The sequence below is a fragment of the Manacus vitellinus genome, unplaced genomic scaffold (assembly GCF_001715985.3).
Source record: "Manacus vitellinus isolate BGI_N305 unplaced genomic scaffold, ASM171598v3 scaffold_6_pilon, whole genome shotgun sequence".
Classification (NCBI taxonomy): Eukaryota; Metazoa; Chordata; class Aves; order Passeriformes; family Pipridae; genus Manacus; species Manacus vitellinus.
In genome coordinates, this window is record NW_021940750.1 from 6085526 (window position 1) to 6105388 (window position 19863).

The 19863-nt window shown below is 36.7% G+C and overlaps 1 protein-coding gene across 1 annotated transcript in view; it reads left to right on the forward strand.

The window, feature by feature from the left end:
* Positions 1-19863, forward strand: part of STARD9 (StAR related lipid transfer domain containing 9) — a gene marked incomplete at its 5' end in the record, with an annotated part of 100688 nt that overhangs the window by 31608 nt on the left and 49217 nt on the right. The window contains 5 exons of the mRNA XM_018082804.3: positions 8978-9094; positions 10501-10533; positions 10621-10682; positions 11151-11263; positions 17645-17714. Coding sequence (XP_017938293.2) covers positions 8978-9094; positions 10501-10533; positions 10621-10682; positions 11151-11263; positions 17645-17714 — 395 coding nt within the window. The remainder of the gene's footprint in view (positions 1-8977; positions 9095-10500; positions 10534-10620; positions 10683-11150; positions 11264-17644; positions 17715-19863) is intronic.

Genomic DNA, 19863 nt, shown 5'->3' on the forward strand with positions numbered 1-19863 from the left:
TGCACAGTGCACCCATCCAAGTCATGAACAGCCACGATTCTGTGTGTGCCTCTGTGCCTGTGGGAATAGTGGTATCTGATTCCTCCCTTGTGAACTGTGCTTAATGAAGATAGCTGGTGTGGGATGAAACCTACATGTGTGCAGGTAGGGTTGGTGGAGTATCTGTTTCCCAACCTATGATTTTGGCAAGAAACCCTGCAAATATTCTAAAAACTGGCCAGACTTTCCTATTAGAAAGCACGTACTTTAATGTCTATTCTAAGCAAGCAAGCACCTGAAAAAAAGAATCCCTCTGATGATTAAAACAGATACAATCCAAAGTCTGTTGCCTGAAACTAGCAGGAATACATAAATCTACTTTTTTTTTTAATTCCTGTGAAATGCAAAGGTAGAAGCAACTGCTGTATATCACTAGTAAGTGTCCTTTAAACCTTCTCATGTCTCCAACTATGGAGGCATAATTTCTTTAAAATACGAAATTTTTATAATAAAGTTTCAATGCTTCTGGTTTGTGTAGTAACATCATAAATATAATTGTTTGGTTGTATGGAATAAATTACCAGATTTGTTTTATTAACAAGAAATACTGATACAACTTGTTTAATTTTCCAACGTATAAACAAAATATATATCTATATTGTAGTAAAGAACCAGGTTACATTTTGGTTCTTTCTTTAATACATCTGTAACAACTTGAGTAAAAGGATTTGTTTTTTACTGGATTAATTTGATGAGACTAACAGTGCACCAGAATAAGAGAACATGGTAAGCTACTCCTTTCTTGGCTTAACTGCTGCTGATAGCTTCATGCAAAAGACAGATTCTTCAATCCCAACCTTGGCAGATAAGACTCATAAAGGGAAGCAAATTATTGCAAGAAATCTGAAGCCTTTTTGCTTATACTGTTAACAGTAAATTTGAGTATAAAGTGGAAAATTTTATAGTAGTTTCTTTTTATTTGGTTTTTAGTTCTGAGCTTGGATAGTGAAAAATCATTTTTAAAATAAAACTTTCATTGCTTTATTTTTATGCCTTTTAAAGTCTTTTAAAATCTGAAGTGACTGGTTTTTTGTGTGTCAGTTTTCAGTGGAACTCTTAAAATCAGAACTTTTAGGTTTTCAGTTTTTCAAGAAGATGTGACCTTTTATTTATTGTTTATATTTTATTATTTATATTTTATTTATCCCTAGAGGTATTTAAAAGATGCATAGACATGGCACTTAGAGACATAGTTTAGCATGGACCTGGCAGTGTTACATTTCTGATTGGACTCGATGGTCTTAAAGATCTTTTCCAACTTAAATTATTCTGAAACTCAAGACATTTTATTGAAAATGTAACTGTATACAAATAGTTGTAGTTGTAAAAAACTGATATTTGAGACCAAGCACTAGCGAGTTCCATGAGCACTTGCAAGGTTCACCCAGATTAAATAATGCCAAATACAGGAAATTTACTTTTAGAAGTATGAAGTGGAGCATATCAGTTTTGAGTACCATTGAAATTCAGTTGTTGCTGATAGTTTTACAAAAAGAATCTGCCCTGTAGAATTTATATTGGTATTTTTAAAAAATTGTTGATATAAGTTAGTATTTTCAATGTCTTATCATCTGTTTTGCTTCATTTTTACTTTCTTTTGGTCTCTTGTATAAAGGTGAAGAAATTAGCTTATTGCTAGAAAAATATATTTTATAGGCTTAATAATTGTTTTGCAGTGTTGTAATTTTAAGAGCTGGTGATCTAATAGCAAAAATATCAACTTGAGCTAGCAGATACATGAGAAGAAAATACCCATTTCCAGCTAAAGGGGAAAAAGGCAGAAATCTGATCTCGATAGTGTCATTGTTCTGTTGTCTGAATATTAGAAACAATTGTTAGCCCTTACTGAAACACTGAAAAATTTGGATCACTACTTTTTCGTCCCACCTCCTTGTAATAAAGTCAAGGAACAATCTTTTTTCCGCCTCCATCCTCTGTCTTCTCACAAAATTAATGGCCATTTATTTTCAGAGATACAGCTGAGAATTGATATTTGTCCCCACTGTCTTAAATGAGAAAAAAAATTAGTAACTTAATGTTGCTTTTCTTTCCTTTCACATGGAATCACAGACATCCACTAATGACCTGGGATTCTAGCCAAGAGCTAGCAGCAGTGGGAGAAAATGCAGGATATTTATAACTTTGTTATAATCCATTATTTATTCCTTACTCTCTTCATTGTAAGAGAGATATCATTCAGTATAACAAAATCACCCAACTAACAAGTCTCACAGTATTTATTTTGCTCATTTTAAGACATTAACAGTAAAACTGCTCTGCTTTTTTTTTTTTTTTTTGGTAAATATTCAGGCACAGATAATGATGGTATCACAACATTTAAAGTGACAAATTACATTATTTTTCTGGCATGAAATAATATCTGGACCAGAGGAATAGGATGTCTAAAACATCTTCTGGCCCTGGTGGAGTAAAACAGTGTGGCTGTAGAGAGCATTGTGTTGCTTCTTCCAGCTGTGACATTAGCCTTTTCTAGACTTTTAGAAAAGCTGAAGTTTTTAGTTTCCCCTGTGGTTCCATTATTGAGTGATCTGGCCTAGAATTCACTCAGGAAAATTCTTCCTACATGGTGTATTGCTGGCCCTAGTGTAAGTCACTGTGTTATTGTTCTGCTGGTGAAGATGCACAGCACAGAAAAGAAATCTGCACCTCTGACATCCAACCCAGCAAACAGACACCCATGTATATAGAGCAGCACTCAAACCTGCAGTCACAGGTTTCTAGGACTGAGAAACAAACCACTTAGTTGCTCATCTGCTCATTAAGTGGTTCGTAGGCACAGTGTGGCAGGTTGTGTGTAGCTAGCTATTTACTTGTAATTTTCTCTTTCCTTTCCCTAAGGATGCTTACTGCAGTTTTTATCTAAAGAGCTAGATAATACAATGATACTACAGAGTCGTCTGTCTTTGCCTTTGGGAAAAGAGTAATTCACTCCTTTGCAGAGGGTGGGCATAATCAAAAAAACCTCGGTGTTTTTTGGGCATATCTGATATCTGATCTTTAAATATGTTGGTTTCTTATAACATTTGATAAGTTTGACACATACCTGCCCACCCACATCCTTTTTTGCAACTGTGTCATGGCAGACTTATCATATCAAGGGAAGAAGTGCTCAAAGTCAGACAAGAAGTGTTCTTTAGCTGGGAAGTTTTGTCAGAATGTGTTCCTTAAGTCTTGATTGGGAATCTCAGAATTATACAACTGCTCTGAATTTTCTTTTGATGTACATGAGGAGTTATATATATCCAAGTAACTGTGTCTGTAGGAACTATTTTACGTAAATTGAATGGAGCTCTTGGAAAAAATAGTACACCTGTGATGATTCTGTTTCACAGAGTATCTTTACAGAACGAGGATTCAAGTCTGAAGCTGGACTTCTACCAGGTGATCCACCTGTATAGATCAGAAAAAGAAACAGCTCCCTAAGACAAATACTCCTTTTCCTATATAACTAGACTATAGTTCCCATAGTCACTTTTAAATAGTGACAGTTTGTAACAATCAGCTTTTGAGGAAAGATGGAGAATATTTTCACCGCATCTCCCTAACAAATATTGCTGTTCTCCTGGAGAGAATTATTAAGCCTAACATCTAATTCACAATTTACTAAAGGGAAGTAATTTTATGCATTCCTTAGTGGATAGGATTTGCCTCTGTTGATTTAATGGGCAGATGAAATACCAGAAAAAAGCTTACATAGAACATAACATGTTATGTGTGAATCCTAAAGCAGTCATTAATAAAGTAAAAAATTGACAAGTGTTTTTCAGTGCAGAAAGCTTTATGACAAATAAGGCTGAACTGAGGTAAATCAGATATTGATATAGTATCAAATGTTATGGGATTTAGATTGTATGGCTGTTACATACAAATTGCTCTTCTATAAACAAGTGATAACAAAAGAGGAATCCCGGTTGGGCAGGAAAAGAGCGATCAGAGAGAAATGTGGTTTTGTACAGGGAGATGACAATACCAGCAATAGAATACCACCAGTTCAGTAAAAAGAGAAGGAGAAAAAAAAGAAAACAGAGGGTGGAGTTGTGCCATTGGTGATGAAGCACTTCCGAAGTTTTAAAAGTTCAGGTTCTATCAGAACATTTATAAATTAGATTGATGTGGTAAGCACAGATTGTTTCTTTTTCAAAAGGAGACAGGTTTTTTTATGAGTGAATAAGATGTATTTTCATGATTTTATAATAAAGTGATAAAATGGCAGGAATATAAAGCTACCACTCACCCTGTTCAGTGTTGCTTATTTTCTTCCTCTCTCCTCCTAGAGGAACAGTATATATTTCTCAAACATTATTTGGAATTTTTTCTAATAGTTTTGTTTTACAATTCCACTTAAATACCTTCATCAAGATTGAACTTTCATGCTGTTAAATTTAGTGTCTGTATGTACATCACCACACAGAGCAGACAGTTTTTCCACTGGAAAAAAAATCATAGCTGATAAGATGAACAAAGCAATCATTGTGTCCTCTCACAGGGAAAATTAAAGCACAAAGGATTTAAGGACATGCAGGAAGTCTGTTGGCAGAGCCAAGAACAGAACTGTCTCTTAAGTTCTGGTGCAAATGCCTCTGCCATGGGCCAAGCTTCTTGAGCTGGAGAGAAGCTGTTCCTTTCACTGCCCTGCTTCCGGTTTGACTGGGAAAAAGAAACTGAAAAGACAGGATAGAGAGAGGGAAGAGAAATAACCCTGGTTGTGAAGCTGTGGTCTCTTAACAAGAGAGAAGAAATGTTCCCAAACTAACCAACCAATGCTTTCCTCCCCCCTTCTCTGTATCCCATTCAAACCAAAAAGTAATGTTGCTTAAGTAATCCTAATGTCACAGGAGACGGTTCTGTGCAACTGATCAGCATAATGTGCTTCCCTTTACTTCTGCTTTTTCTGGCCATGTACAGAAAACCCTTCAACTGACATTTGTTTAATGTTCTTTAAGAGAAAACACATGCAGAAAAAGCCTTGCATTATTGGAACTACTTCCTAGATTTGTTTTCACATATTCCTTCCTTGCATCCTCTTTCTGCTTTTTTATTTAAATTAATCTTGGGGAGTTTATGAAAGTTCGGGGACCAGGGCTTTCATTATTTTGGCAGAAATTGTTTAGTTCTGCATAACTCTATTTCATGAAGTATTTTTTCACCTTAAATCTAAGTCTTGGATGCTACATCTGAGATGTAGCAGCAATTTAATTTAAAAAAAATTTAGTCATAATCCAAACAGTAACAGCTTAAGGGGGACAAGATTCTGGAAGGAAAACACACCAAATAATGAGATAGAGCATATCTGTAGTTCATAGCAAACACATACTGCAGGAGTGAGGCTTTTAGGTTTTATGCAGTTGCTTAAACTGTCCTCACCTATTGTTTGAGTGATTTTGTTTGTATAATAAATAATAGCCCCTTTTTTATACTAAGATCATTTTGTAGCTGGATCTGCTGCAATTGTCTCAATGCTCTGAAGCTTTTTATCTACTGATGAGGAAGTTTTCTGTTTTCTTGTGTGCATGGCAAATCTTAATTGAAAATCAGCCACTGAGTTTTTCAGCATTTATAAAGTGATTTGTTGGTTCTGTGGTGAAAAGTAGCTGTTGACTGTGGTGGCTGTATGTCTTATTTGAGTTTAGTCTTTTCCTCTTTCATTAAATTGTGGTATTTTAAAGGCTGTTTTTAAAATGTGCTGCACAAGATGATAATTTTCTTTTGGTTTTTTTTCTTCCCAGTTACATGCCTGTGGGAATTTATCTTAGTATTCTAACTTTAACCTAATGTTTTATAGTAAAACTGGTTTGGTTTTAGTGGGTTGTTTGTCGATATTGATGCTTGTGGACAATGCCTATAACAAGTAGCAATTTTAGTTATTCAAAAACCCTTATTTATCAATATTTTTACCTTAAATTTGCAAATGTGGCATTACATCCTGTACCTGGAAGTTTATTGGATTTTTTTTTTCATGTTACTCTGAGACTTCATTTGAGTGACTTGGGAAAACTTTCAGTTTCCTTGCTTATTAAACCTCAAAGTGCAACAGACAATTTACTGTCATATAAAACAACTGCTTTTTGTTTCCTTTTGCAATTCAGGTTCTGATTGGATTAAGAAAGGGAAGTTTTATGCTTGGTAAATTCATATTGCCAAACCTTCATTTCTGATAGAATGCCTCCATTATCTTCAAAAGTAAAGCATTTTTTGCTGTAAGAGGGACGCTATCACAGAATAAAGGCAACCCGTTCCACTTACAGTGTAAAACACGTATTTGCTGTTAATTATCCTGGTTGTATATCTATTAAATGCACAGTAATTCAAAGCAAGGTCAAAGATACCCATATTAACTGAGCCTCATGTTACAATAGTCTATAGCATTAGTTTAAATCACATGCATTAAAGAAGAGTTTGATTATCTCTAGCCTTTTGGAGGAACAAAAGAAAAACTGCCAGGCAACACACTTGTCTTGTCTTTGTGTGTGTCACATAGAAAGGACCTAGATTACAAGTGTTATCCACAGGCCATTGGTTTGATAGAGAAACATAAAAAAAAAGTCTTCATAGTATACACTATTTCTGGTATCTTCTAATGGAACATTGAAATAGATTTTTAAATGTTCAAGTGACCTGTTGTTAGACTTGACATAAACGATTATTATCTAATATAAAACAGTCTCACCCCCAAGTATGTTCGTATTACAGCAACTTGGGCAGCATTTTGGTATGCCTAAGCTGCATGATTAGGACATTTTAACTACATTTTAGACCAAACCTTTCCCTTTCTCCCACCTGTACTGCAATGAGGACTGAGTTGTATGATCAGGATTTGTTAGATTTGAGCTGGAATCTGACCACGTTCACAGAATCACAGAATATGCCGAGTTGGAAGCAATCCACAAGGAATGCCGGCGAAGTACCTTGCATGATAACAGTTGTCTTAATGCCCTCTCATAACTTCTTCAGAAAGGCATGTTTTTTTTCCACTATTAGGACTGTTGGCACATAATAACTTGTAGAATGTTTCGCAGATCACCATGGGGTGTGGACCATGTACAGCTGGGCAAGTACAGGGAAAAGACTTTGCAAAGCCAGTTAGGGCCTCGTTGAAAGAAGCACTCTTGCATGGAACAAACTGAACAGTGCCAATCACGCAGAGCAGCTGTGCAGGGAAGACATAATCTTCCCAGCCAAATGGCATGTTCTCTGCAGGAAGCCATATCCAACTCATGTTCTTTGGAAAGCCTCATCTTACTGAAGTTTCATTTTAAAAGTAAGACTTGGAAGAGTCCCAGGAGAGTCTTTTTTTTTTCCCTCCCCTCCTCGTGATCAGCAAAACCCATGATTCAATCTATTATATCATGAAGTATGCTAGTACATATGTCCTATATGATTAATTGTAGTATTTTTTGTATAATCTGCAGCTGTTATTGCTGATGGGTATTTGGACTAATGCCTCTGATATTAGCACAAAAAAAGCTTTGGTTTCAATTACTCTCCTTCATTTTTAAACAAGTAATAAATTAATTGCTATGCTTTACTTTTCCATTTTTTTCTGCAGTACACTAAAACAAAGAGGCTTTTCTGACTAAATTGAGACTATATTCAATTAAATGAATTGTAATTTATCCTCACAAAAGGAGAGAGTAATTTACCAGAAAGAACAAACACAAAACGGTACAAATCAACTTTTAATAGAAGTTCAGTAAGTAATTTTTGAAGTCCTCATATTTCATCATCCTAGGTTTATGTCACTGTTTTCATAGTTATCCAGCTTTGCTTGTATTATACATCTTTTCTCAAGGCCTAATTCAAAAAGGTCTGATTTAAACCATATTTGTATTAAAGTGTCTGAGCAGCCATGTGTATTTAATAGAGAGTAAATGTAAGTTTGCTTTGTTTTACTGAGACTTTGGAGTTAGAGGCTCTTCCTTTAGGGAGTCTAATGTATGTGGAGAGAGTGCCCAATAATTTCCACAGTTGGCTTTAATTGCTTTAGTTATTATAAGATTGCAAGGAACTTTGTCAATATTAGTAAGAACATCTCACAATTTTCTAGTAATGGATAGTATTATTCCTGCTTTATCTGCAGGAAAATCAAACTGTGACAATGTTAAATGAGTTGCACAATGTCATACAAAAGTTTCAACAACAGAGCTAGAAGTAAAATGCGGTTGTTATAAATAACCAACTTCAGTGTCCAGGTGACGTTGTTAGCATTGCTATCCCAAAGGCTTACCACCTTGGGAAGATTTCATTTTATTATGCTTAGCTCTGTTATTAACTCATCCATGGTGAACCTTCAGAAAGGAGGACAGCTCTTAATGAAGAAACTATCAGAGAATCAAGATACTTCTCTAGGTTGCATTTATCCCTGTTGTAAGAGGTTCTACCATATGAACTATAGGTTTCGAAATTGATATGGAGTACTCAAGCTGTTTTAGGCCACTTCTGTGTACAATGAGCCATGCAAAATTCCTGAATTCATTCAATGTTGATACTCTGAAGTGGGCACAGTATTGCCTTGCTCCCATTACTTCAAGGTAATGCATCCTGTAATTTCTTAGTTCTTTATCCTGCTTGGGTCCAGTCTCATTCAGTTTGCCCCCAAATCCTACCCTCTGGACTACAGATCTATAAACATCTGTCTTTCACACTTTTGTCACTGTTCTTCATCCTCCATATCAACAACCCAATGTTTTCTTGCACTTCAGGTTCCAAACCACTGTACTTGACATACTAGTATTGTAAGAAAGATCTAACAAGTGAATGCAGGGCACTTAACATTGAGTCTGATAAATTTGAAAGACAAATACTGTGAAGATCCCTGTTCCTATGGAATTATTAAAGGGGCAAGATCTGCAAGTAATGGAGAGTGTTTATAATGAGACATATTATTCATGGACTGTTTTTTTTCTTTTGGTCTTTTCAGGTGTTCCAGGACCTTGGCACTTCTGTGTTGTCAGGTGCATTTAGAGGATACAACATCTGCCTTTTTGCGTATGGACAGACAGGTTCAGGAAAAACTTACACAATGATGGGAACACCTGTGAGTTACACCATTCATTTTAAACTTAGCTTTGAGGGCAAGATATCTAGCAGAAACATCTCTCTATTTTTAAACTGTTATTGTAGTGCTTGTTGAGCAGAATATTCTTAGCTGGTGGTGAAACATGCCCCTAAAAAAGAAAAAAAATTTAATAATTTGTGTAAGTGTACCAGGATTTCCTGCATCCATGGGATTCAGTTTTCAAGGGGAAATAAGGGCAAAATGAGTTCAAACCCTGAAGATAAGAAAAAGTCTGTTCTACAGTGGTTTGTGCTTTAGACAAGAATTTTAAAATTTTATTTTCTCAACAGACATCAACAATAGAATTTTGTTAAATGATTGCCCGTTTCTCCATTAATTTTATGCAAAATCAAATTTTACGCCATGAAAGCCTGAAGAACTGTTAAAATTGGAGTTAATAAGTGATAAACTAGGATATATGTATTAGACTATTTTGAAAATATCTTAGCAATTCAAAATGACCACCTCTTGAAATTATCATTATTTCCAAGGAAATTTCTGGATGTAGTCTTTCTAAGAGATTTCTTGCTTAGATAATGATTTCTTTTTCCACTGGAATATTGCTTTGATCTGATCTTTAATAACATGTGTCCGCTGTGAAACAGTGTTCAAAACTAAGAAGAAACAAGTGTTTGGTATAAACTGAACTTTTGTACATGGTGGTCTACTTGATGAACCTGGACTTTCTCCCGTCGACACCATTTCAGGTGTGCCTTCTAAAAGCCTTTCATGATATTCAACAGGCAGATTCCACCTAAGCCTTGGAGTCTTTCCCAGAGTGTGCTGGCACTGCAATCACTGAAGTGTGAGCGATCGTGTCATAAGAACAGTTCGTCAAACAAATCGACACCATTTCTTCAGTGCTGTGTACACTGTTTGGGCAAAATTTAAATCAGCTGGTTTGGGTACTGTCAGCAGCCCCATATCCTGTTCTCTCTGAGAGACAAAATTTATAAATCTAGCTCTTTGAAGACTGCTCTGTGATGCCACAGCACGAAGAAATAAAAGTAGAATAAGGATAAAACCCAAAATATTCATGACCAAGCAAATTAGTTTCAGTGTTGGCCTGGCTTCATCTAGACTGCAACACCTCTGACATAGATGTGTCCAGTATCTTTATATTAAACAGCTCTTGGATTTAACCCATGCCTCTAAACTTCTCATTGATGCTGTGTAAGTTGCTCTAAAATTACTTTTGCTATAGATAGCCATACTGTTTTAAGCTACACTTCAGAGCTGTTTGTGCTGTAATCCACCATAAAGTCATTACTGCACTATGATTCTGTCCTTTTCTTATAACTTGGCTTTTATTTTAATAATAAGTTTTGCATGAGTGGTAGCAAGTATATTGTTTAATTATTTTTTTTTCTGTTTATTATTTGAAGGCGTCCATTGGGCTGACACCTCGTATATGTGAGGTATTTTTTTTCCTTCACCTGCATTTGTTTAAGCAGTTACATTTTCTTAATGTATTTAAAATTTACATAAACTTCTGGTTTGTGCAGGGCCTCTTTTCAAGGAAGGAGGATTACTCAGACCAGACAGCATCTTGCAGGGTAAAGGTCAGGTAGGTTTGTCACTGGTTTGGACAGTGATATGAAAGCTTTCAACAACATATTCCTGTGATCAAACTAAGTAAAAACTAGTTTATTTTGTTTCTGTTTTCTTAGATGATAGTAATTTTGGAGCAAGGGGAAGAACACAGAGGAAGGATGAGAAAGTGCTGGTTTTAGGTTTCCATTTCAGTATAGTTTTTGGATGCTGTATGTTTGCTTTTGTATAGGCAGCTGAAATAGGAGTGTAGTGAAAAATTACTTCCTGTTTGTTTAACTCCTAAATTTGAGCCATAATCCTACATTCCGTTCCTATTCATCATTTCCATGGACTTAATGAGCCATATGTTTGGAAATCTGGGGCTTTGAACCCGCTAGTATAAAACATATATGTAAGATTCAGTTAGTTACATTGTCTAAATATACAATTTATCCTTTTGTTTTCATTTTGAGTGCATTTAGCTTTTTTTTTTCCTATTCAGTTTTCTTGAAATCTATAATGAGCGTGTCCGAGATCTGTTAAAACAGTCAGACCGAAAGAAACCTTATACACTTCGAGTTCGAGAACACCCAGAAACAGGACCATATGTACAAGGTGAGAGTGGGCTTCACAATTAGCATCATCAAAATTGCAAGTAAATGTATATCAGGTCTTTATGTATCTTTGCATATATTCCTGGCATGTTTGTAATTTCTTCTACTCTTCAAGTTACTTTCCTCGAGTGTTTTTTCATGTTAATATGATCATGTATAATACACTGAAAGCTTTGCCTCTGTTATCCTACTGGCTGTATGTCCTGCACCCTTTTAGTTGCTTTTCCAGGTATAGGTCATATGCGAGCCATGGTATTTTGCTTTCTTTTCTTCTGAAAAAATGTTAACTTTATCAAGAAATTCACCAACATGAGCTCTAAATGCATTCTCCAGACCGGTCTAAGGTCCCTCCATAACTGTTTTGGTCTCTGGCAGCAGAATGTACATTTAAAAAAAGAAAATATAGATAAATTCAACTGTTGGATGTTGCAGGGCAGACCATGATTAAAATCTGTATTATCCAAGCAAGAACCCCAAAAGCTTCATTTTTCTTCATTAAACTGATAAAGCACAGGATGGGTAATGTATGTGCATTATATGATTAAAACCATCATGGCTTTTTATTTCATAGAATCATAGAATTATAGAGTCATAGAACATCCTGAGTTGGAAGGGACCCACGAGGGTCTTCAAAGTCCAACTCCCAGCCCTGCACAGGACAACCACAAAAATCTCACCATATGCCTGAGAGCATTTCCAAATACTTCTTGAATTCTGTCAGGCTTGGTGCAGTGACCACTTCCCAGGGGAGCTTGTTCTTGTACCTGACCACCCTCTGGGTGAAGCACCCTTTCTGAATATCCAACCTAAACCTCCCCGAACACAACTTCGTGGCTTTTTGTCCTGGATCCTGTCACTGGTCACCAGAGAGAACAGATCAGTGCCTGTCCCTCTGCTTCCCCACCATGGGGAAGTTGTACACTGCAATGAGGTGTCCCCTCAACTTCCTCTTCTCCAGGCTGAACAGACCAAGTGACCTCAACCACTCCTTTTATGGCTTCCCCTCAAGGCCCTTTCACCACTCTCGCAGCCCTCCTTTGGATGCTTTCTAACAGCTTTGTATCTTTCTTACTTTGTGGTGCCCAAAACTGCACACAAGACTTAAGGTGAGGCCGCCCCAGTGCAGAGCAGAGCAGGACAATCCCCTCCCTCGACCGGCTGGCAATGCTTTACCTGATGCCCCCCAGGACAGGGTTGGCCCTCCTGGCTGCCAGGGCACTGCTGACTCACATTCAACTTGCCACTGACCAGGACCCCCAGGTCCCTTTCTGCGGTGCTGCTCTCCAGCCTCTCGTTCCCCAGCCTATACATTCATCCAGGGTTGCCCCATCCCAGATGCAGAATCTGGCCCTTATCTTTATTAAACCTTTGGTGATTGCCCAGCCCTTTGATTTGTTAAGGTCTTTCTGCAGGGCCTCTCTGCCTTCATGGCTGTTAAGGTATTTAAAAAAACTGCTTTTATTGTCCCCACAGTACTGTTCAGCTTCAGTTCCAGTTGAGCTTTGGCGACACAAAGTTTCTCCCTACATTTTACCCCTTTGTGCTTGTAACAACAGCCCCTTAGACAGTTCATGATTTTTAGTTAATCGTAGCTTTCAAATCACGTGACAGAGAACAGATGAAAAATGAAAACGTGTTTTTTCCCATTTCAGTTGTCTTTCTTACTTTAGTTCTTCTCTCTCATTTTTCTACTTCCAGTTCATTTTCAGTTTTGATTGATGCCTTCACCTCAGGGTCTCACAGAGCTTTCACTTGCAATTAGGCCTTTGGTACTTCGTAAATTGATTGGCTCCTGGTGTAAAGTTTGCCTGCTACATTGTGTGTCTGACCAAAAACTGACCAAAGGTACATGTCAAAATCAGTGCACCAGTGCAAAATCATAAACTGTAGCTTTACACTGGAGACCAGAAGGAAGAGCCTTTTCCAAACTGATGCAAGTTTCATAAATTAGTGAGTTTTTTTAGGAAGTAAATGCATACATTTCCTTTTCAGTTTGCCTTATTTAGTGGTCAGAATTCCAAAGTTGCATCTGGTATCACTGACTCTGCAACTGCTTGGCTGGACACTAAGTGGGTAGTAACACCTTGGGGGTATGCATTTAGTACACAAAATGCATATCACACAGAATTTTGTGGGTCCTGTCACATCAGATCAAATACTGATTTTTTCTGGATTTTAAATAGAATTCTTGTGTCAGTTTGTTTTGTGAATTTCTTTTGTTCTCCCTGGTTCACTTTTCTCCCTCTCCTTTTCTTTACGGCATTACACATCGGATTGTTATCCTCACTTTAGAGATTAAGGCAGAATGTGACAACAGATAGGGTGACTTGACTGTGTGATTGAATAGAGCCTAAAATTCCCATCTCTGATTCCCTGGACATCTGTTGCATTGGTCACAGTACATCTAACAACCAGTGGTTGTTACCAATTCCTCTTCTCAAAATTTGAAATCAGTGCTTGGAAAGTGTTGAACTTGCATAGTCTTATACACAAGGGCCTATCTTGCATTCTGGTTATTTTAGCTGTGCTTTCCCAGCACATCAGCATCCTGTTTAAGGAGAGTTGGAAAATAGCTGAATTGATGGTCTCATTAGTATGGCAAACTTATCATTCTTTGAAAAGCAGATTCATAGACATTTGGCCTTTACTGAGGTCTTTCCAAGATTCTTTCTACCTGCTTATCGTAGAACTTCATTGTTGGTGGAGTACAGATACTAATTGTTTTCTTTTAGCAGCTGCTCATTCACCACACAAGAAAAGGTCTTTAAAATGCTTCCTTCCTTGGTAATTTCCATCTCTTTTCTCAGGCCTTATATCTCCAATGATTCCTTGGCTGCATATAATGGTGTTTCCCTGTTTTAAAAGAAAATACAGTTATAGCTTCTGCCAATGGGCTGGCTTGTCCTTTGTCAGTATTCTTCTGGAAGCTTCCAGGCCCATTCTGTCACTTCTTTTTCAATTCTGTAGTGACTTTTTTTGTTGTGGGATATTTTGGTTGTTGTTGTGGTTTGTTGGCTTGGTTTGTTTTTTTTTTTTAAATTTACCCCCTTTGAAAAAAGATTTTATACTTAGACACAGCTGAAGACTTTGAGTGGAACAGTTTTATGCTAGAGTTCTGAAATATGCTGTGAAAGTTCCCAGTTGATTAGATTTTGTAAACTGAGAGGAAAAGATATTGGCAAAGGATTAACCTCAGTAATATTTACCACTTTTGGCCACAGTTCTAAGTTCAGTTTTAATAATTTATTTTACAAGATTCTCTCCCTCTGTATGTTATGACAACCTGCAAAAACCATTGTGTTAATGCTAGTAAGAAAAATTTTAATGACGTGATTCACATTTTTCAAAAAACTGAACACATGCATGAAAAATGAAGTAATTTCTCTACTGAAGGCATCATGGGATGTAATTAGATGCTGTTGTGAGACCATGTGAACAGAAGTGATTTCAGGCTCTGTGAGTCAGTGGCTTAGGGTAACAGATGACATAGTTGCTTTTTTTTTTAGATGTGTATATAAATATATATTTATGAATAAATTTGCCTATGTATGGTTTATGCAATTAAGAATTGTGACAGTTTGCTTTACTTTAGACAGCTCTGGTGTCTGTTGGGGAGAGTGACTAATAAAGGTGTGATAGCTCATTTTGGAACTGCATTCAATAGCTCACATCAAAAACAAGCAGCAGTGACAAAGTCCAAAGGTCTTTTGAGTGCAGGTGAAGAGTACAGTCAGATAGATTCTAATATGATCATATTTAAGAAAATGAAGAGGTTCACAGCACTGGTGCAAAGTGTGCTTCTCAACTGCAGCAGTATATTGCTTCGATTAACAATTGCTGAGCTCTGTAATGAGGACCTTGTACGTGTTGAAGTAGTCTTTGGCAATTTTATATGTAGTGTCTCTGTGCAGGATCAGAGTATTTTATTCATCAAGAATATTATTTCCAATAGCTAGGTGGCTGAGATCAAAATGATCAGCAAGTTTATTAGAAGGGCAGCTTGTTTTGTGTTTCTCTCCCAGGCAATTTGCTGTATGGGAGAAATAAAAATGGTGAACATCAACAAGGCTCAGAAATTTTCCATTATTTTTCATAGATCAAACAAGATAAGGACTAGCATCTGTATTTGCATCATACTTCTTGCAAGCAATCAGCAATTTTAAGGTGTACTGACTTTGATCAGGAGCTCCCCAGTGCACCATTAGTTTCAGTTGTGTGTTCGGTGTCAGTGATATCCAGAGTACAGTTAGCAGTGGATGAAGAACAGAGAGAGACTAAAATCAGAAAACTTAACCCCTTTAAGAGTGCTTAGATGCTCTGGAAAATGCAATTTTCGTTTGCAAGTCCACTAAGGAAGTCCCAGCTCTGAACACTAAGTATTTTGAATAGTTTCCAGCCCATCGTTTTACATGTAAAAGCTGAGAGACTGTAGCCTTTAAAATGCTGAAAGTGTTTCAGTGCTTTGGATTGGAATCATTTCAAACTTCCCTCTCACAGATGGTTGCACTGTTAAGGAATCAGCCTCTCTTAAATCAGGAAATGATGCAATCTATTTTATTACTCTGAGACAGATTTCTGGGGGAGATCCTTTCTTTCTCCAAGGCAGATTTCTAGACAAACAAGGGCTTTTGATCTTTCTGTGGGATTTGAAAATGACCTTTCTTTTTCTAACAGCCAACAAAACACTTTGTCATTTCTTTTCAAGCAACATTTGCAATATTTCATTAGTCTTATCAAAAAACTAAATGCTTTGAACTCTGTACTAGATTCAATATTCCAGTGTTTATGGAAATGTAGGCAGGTAAGAATTTCTTCCTCTATTTTTTATAGCTGAGTTTTTATGTAGTTAAATAAGACCCTGAAAAAGGATTCAGGAAAACAATGTAGATAGTTTCCATATTCTGAGCTCTGAAGATCCCAGTGCTGCTGGAAAAATAATGGGCCTCTTTCTCAAATGGAAAATGTGATGACTTCTGGAATTAATGTATTGTAAAGGGACACTAGAGAGCAGAAGAAATACTTTTGTTTGAAAATCATTCTATACTTTGTGTGTGTGCAAGTGTGCATGCATGCACGCTGCAGTGAGGGGGTGTCTTAAAGTATGGGTGATCCAAAAATCTTTTTTTTTATGTGTATCAGTTGTTAAAGGACTAAAGTAAATTCCCATCTTTGACTTAGATTTTGTCTTCATTTGAAGTTATGCAAGCTGTTATCCTGTGAGAATAGACTCTTAACAATGTCAGAAGTACTTATTTCAGTCCTGTTGAATTTTTCATTAATCTTGTCTTGCATTCTAGCAGTAGATAAATTATTCGATCCAAATAAATCAAATTTTTTCAGTACTTTGTCTTCACCCACACTTTTGTGGTCTGTAGTAAAACTGGCCAAACCTAAATCTGCGGTGGGGGGAGAAAGTTACCCTGGATTCAAGCTGTGAGATAAAACATTTTGCACAGGAGTATTTTACTGGGTATTGTATGATGAAGACTTGCTTCTTAACTCAGGTGTTTTTTAAGGAGTCACTGCAGTACAAATGATAAATAATCATCACCATAAAATGGAAATGAGGCATATTAAACTGGATTTATGGGAAACACAAGCCTGTTGAGGATAAGTTTGTATGTCTGCTGGAATTTGCATTTTGCAAGGAGCTGGCAGGGCTGGTACAGCACAGCAGCACACTGCCCTCCACTGGGGCCTGCTTAGTCACGACCACCCCTCTAACACAGCAGGCTCTGAATGCAGTATTTCTTTCATTTGTTTGACGGATTTCCCCCCCTTATAAATAAAATCAAATAGAAAAACCCCAAAACAAAACAAACAAACAAACTAAAGCCTAAACTGAAAGCAGAAGACAAGAAAAGGCCAGATGTTTCATACAGTTATTTGGGAGATCCCTCAAAAACCCTCTGAGGAGAAAAGTGCGTGAAGACTTCTAACTGTAGGCTGAAGCCTAACTAAGTAAGTGGTGAATATTCACAGGGGTTAGTTGGTTCTGAATTCTGTTAGTTGTGAGCAGAACCATTATCCAGGGGCAGTGGAAAAAGCTTTTTTACAGGATCTGTACCCAATTAGTAGGAGTGACATAGCTGAACATTTATTATGGAGTTAGAGTTATACTGGCTTTTAAATAATATTGTTCTGCAGACGAGTTGGAAAAAGATCTGCACTTTGAAGGCACAGTGCATCACTGAAGGATGGACTGCAATTTTAAACTTTATTTTCTAAAGTAAAAGTTACTCTAGTTAAGAGACTACTTCTAGAATAGACTGCCATCTCAGCAGAACATCCTTATGCTTCTGATGTTGAGTAAATTGTTGGATTAACTGACTGAAACTTCCTGAGAAAGCTATATATTTAACTCTTCTTGAATCTTTGGCAGGATTGACTCATCATTTAGTTACAGACTACAAGCAAGTTGTAAAACTTCTAGAAGAAGGAATAGCTAAAAGGTATTTTATGTAACAAAACAGCTCCATCTGTATTTAACACTTCTTCCACCGTGTGTTAATTTCATTGATGTTTATTTTACTGACCATGTTGCCAATGCTTTGTCATGACAGGATGTCAGATTTACTGATCCTGCATAGAACATACACATAAGATGTTATGCATCCTCATATTATCCACAACAAGAGCTATAAGCACTCACGAAGTTGTTTCTTCAAAACTGATCCCATGCTGACTTACCCACAAAATTCAACCATCTGTCCGTGATAAAAGATGCAAGCCAAGAAAACATTTTGCTGTAAACAGACATCTGTTTTTCCCCTTCAGTTGCTCATGACACTTTAGACTGCATAGCTTTCAACTCTCTTGTTAATTTAATTTAGTTATCCAAAACTGCTGAAAATATAGTGTATATTTATTTATTTTCCAGAAGTATTTGGTTTATAATTATTTGGTTTAATTTCTATTAATATTTTTAAAAGCTCTTAGCCCAAAATCATGTGTGTTTGCTATGAGAGAACTGCGGGATTTGGCACACTGGTGAAGTCAATGATTTTGGCTTTCTTTAGTCAAGACAGTTCTTTATCTTCTCAACAAGAAGCCTTGACTATTTTTACAAGTGCCATTACAGCAATGGAAAAAGTCATATTTGAAAGGATCCTCCAAATGCAAATCACAGTTCTAAAATTGATATTAAGTCTTATCATAAAATAGTCAAGATTTTAGAATAACAGTGATGCTGGGAAGTAAATAGAAACTAAGCTGCATTATCACAAAAAACATAGAATATACATCAGGATTAAGTTTTACTGCTTCTGCTTGTAGCAATTAGTAGACGCAGCTCTATGGTAAGAATAGACTATTTCAGAACAACAAAATTCCAGTCTGTCTACTAGTGTAATCCTACAGTAGTCTCATAGCTAAGGAAATTGAAGATGTAAAGAAAAAAAAAGTCAGAGGTGCAATATTTTGTATGTAAGTTTTTGTGATGCTGAAGTTTCTGACTATGTCATTTGCATGAAACAAAGCAACAACTTCTTTTTCTGAGTATTTCTTCCAAAACTTATTTGGAATATACAAAAGACTCTTGCTTTCCTATAGTCTTTATTTTTATTAAATATTCTGCAGAGTATTTATTAGCTCATCATAAATACAATCAAACTCATTTAAAACATCTGCAGTCTGGGAAATTATGCCAGATGAACCTCAGCAGGATCTTAGGGATAAAGAAAGTGGTGAACAGGTTGCAATTGCCCCATATGGCAGGAGGCAGGAGAGGAGCAGATGGGGCGTGATGGCTCCAGATCTGACTATACAGGAAAGATAAGAGGGAAATGCACATGGGTAGTGCATTTCATGGGACAGAGGATATCCTCTGTACTAATAGCAATCAGAGTTTACTGAAGGCATTTTTTCTACCAGTTGGTTTTATCAGGTTGTCTCCAGCCCTGCTTTGGGCACGCTTACCCATTGTAAAATAAATAAATATGATTTTGGACATGCAATCATTATTTTTGTTGTTACTCTCAGTGTTATCTTTTTTTCTCTTGACACTTTACAAGACTCAGTTTCAAATGTTTAAGATTAAAATTTTTATAATGCAGCAAATGCAAATTTCCAAAAGTACAGTCCTGGCACTGTAAACAACCAGTGAATCTAGATAATACTATCAGAACAGTTAATAATATTAAAATGTACAACACACACCATGACATAATAGAATATATTAAAAACTAACACATACATTCTCCCATAAAATGTTCAAATGGGTTGTGTGTAGTTGAGATGTGAACTAGCCCTCCAATTATCTTGCGTATTGTTGGAGGTGAGAAGTGAGTACTAATACTTTCTCCTCCAAATCCTGAGGCACTTTCTTTTTCTCTTTTGCTTTATAAACTTTCGTACTGTTCCCTTATATTCTCTACCCACTGTAGAACTGTTTTCTGTCATCTGCCCTTTACCTAATTGTCTTCCTCCTCCAACATCCAGAGACTAGTTTATGTTCTCCTGCTACCTCAGCTTAGGCTCACTTACAGCCGTGATGCATTAGGCTGCCTGTACCTTTTGGCAAAACCTGCTCACGTGGCTATGGAGGAGGTGTAGGAAGCAGAGAACAACAGGGAGGAGAGTCCTGGCTTTACCCGCATGCTC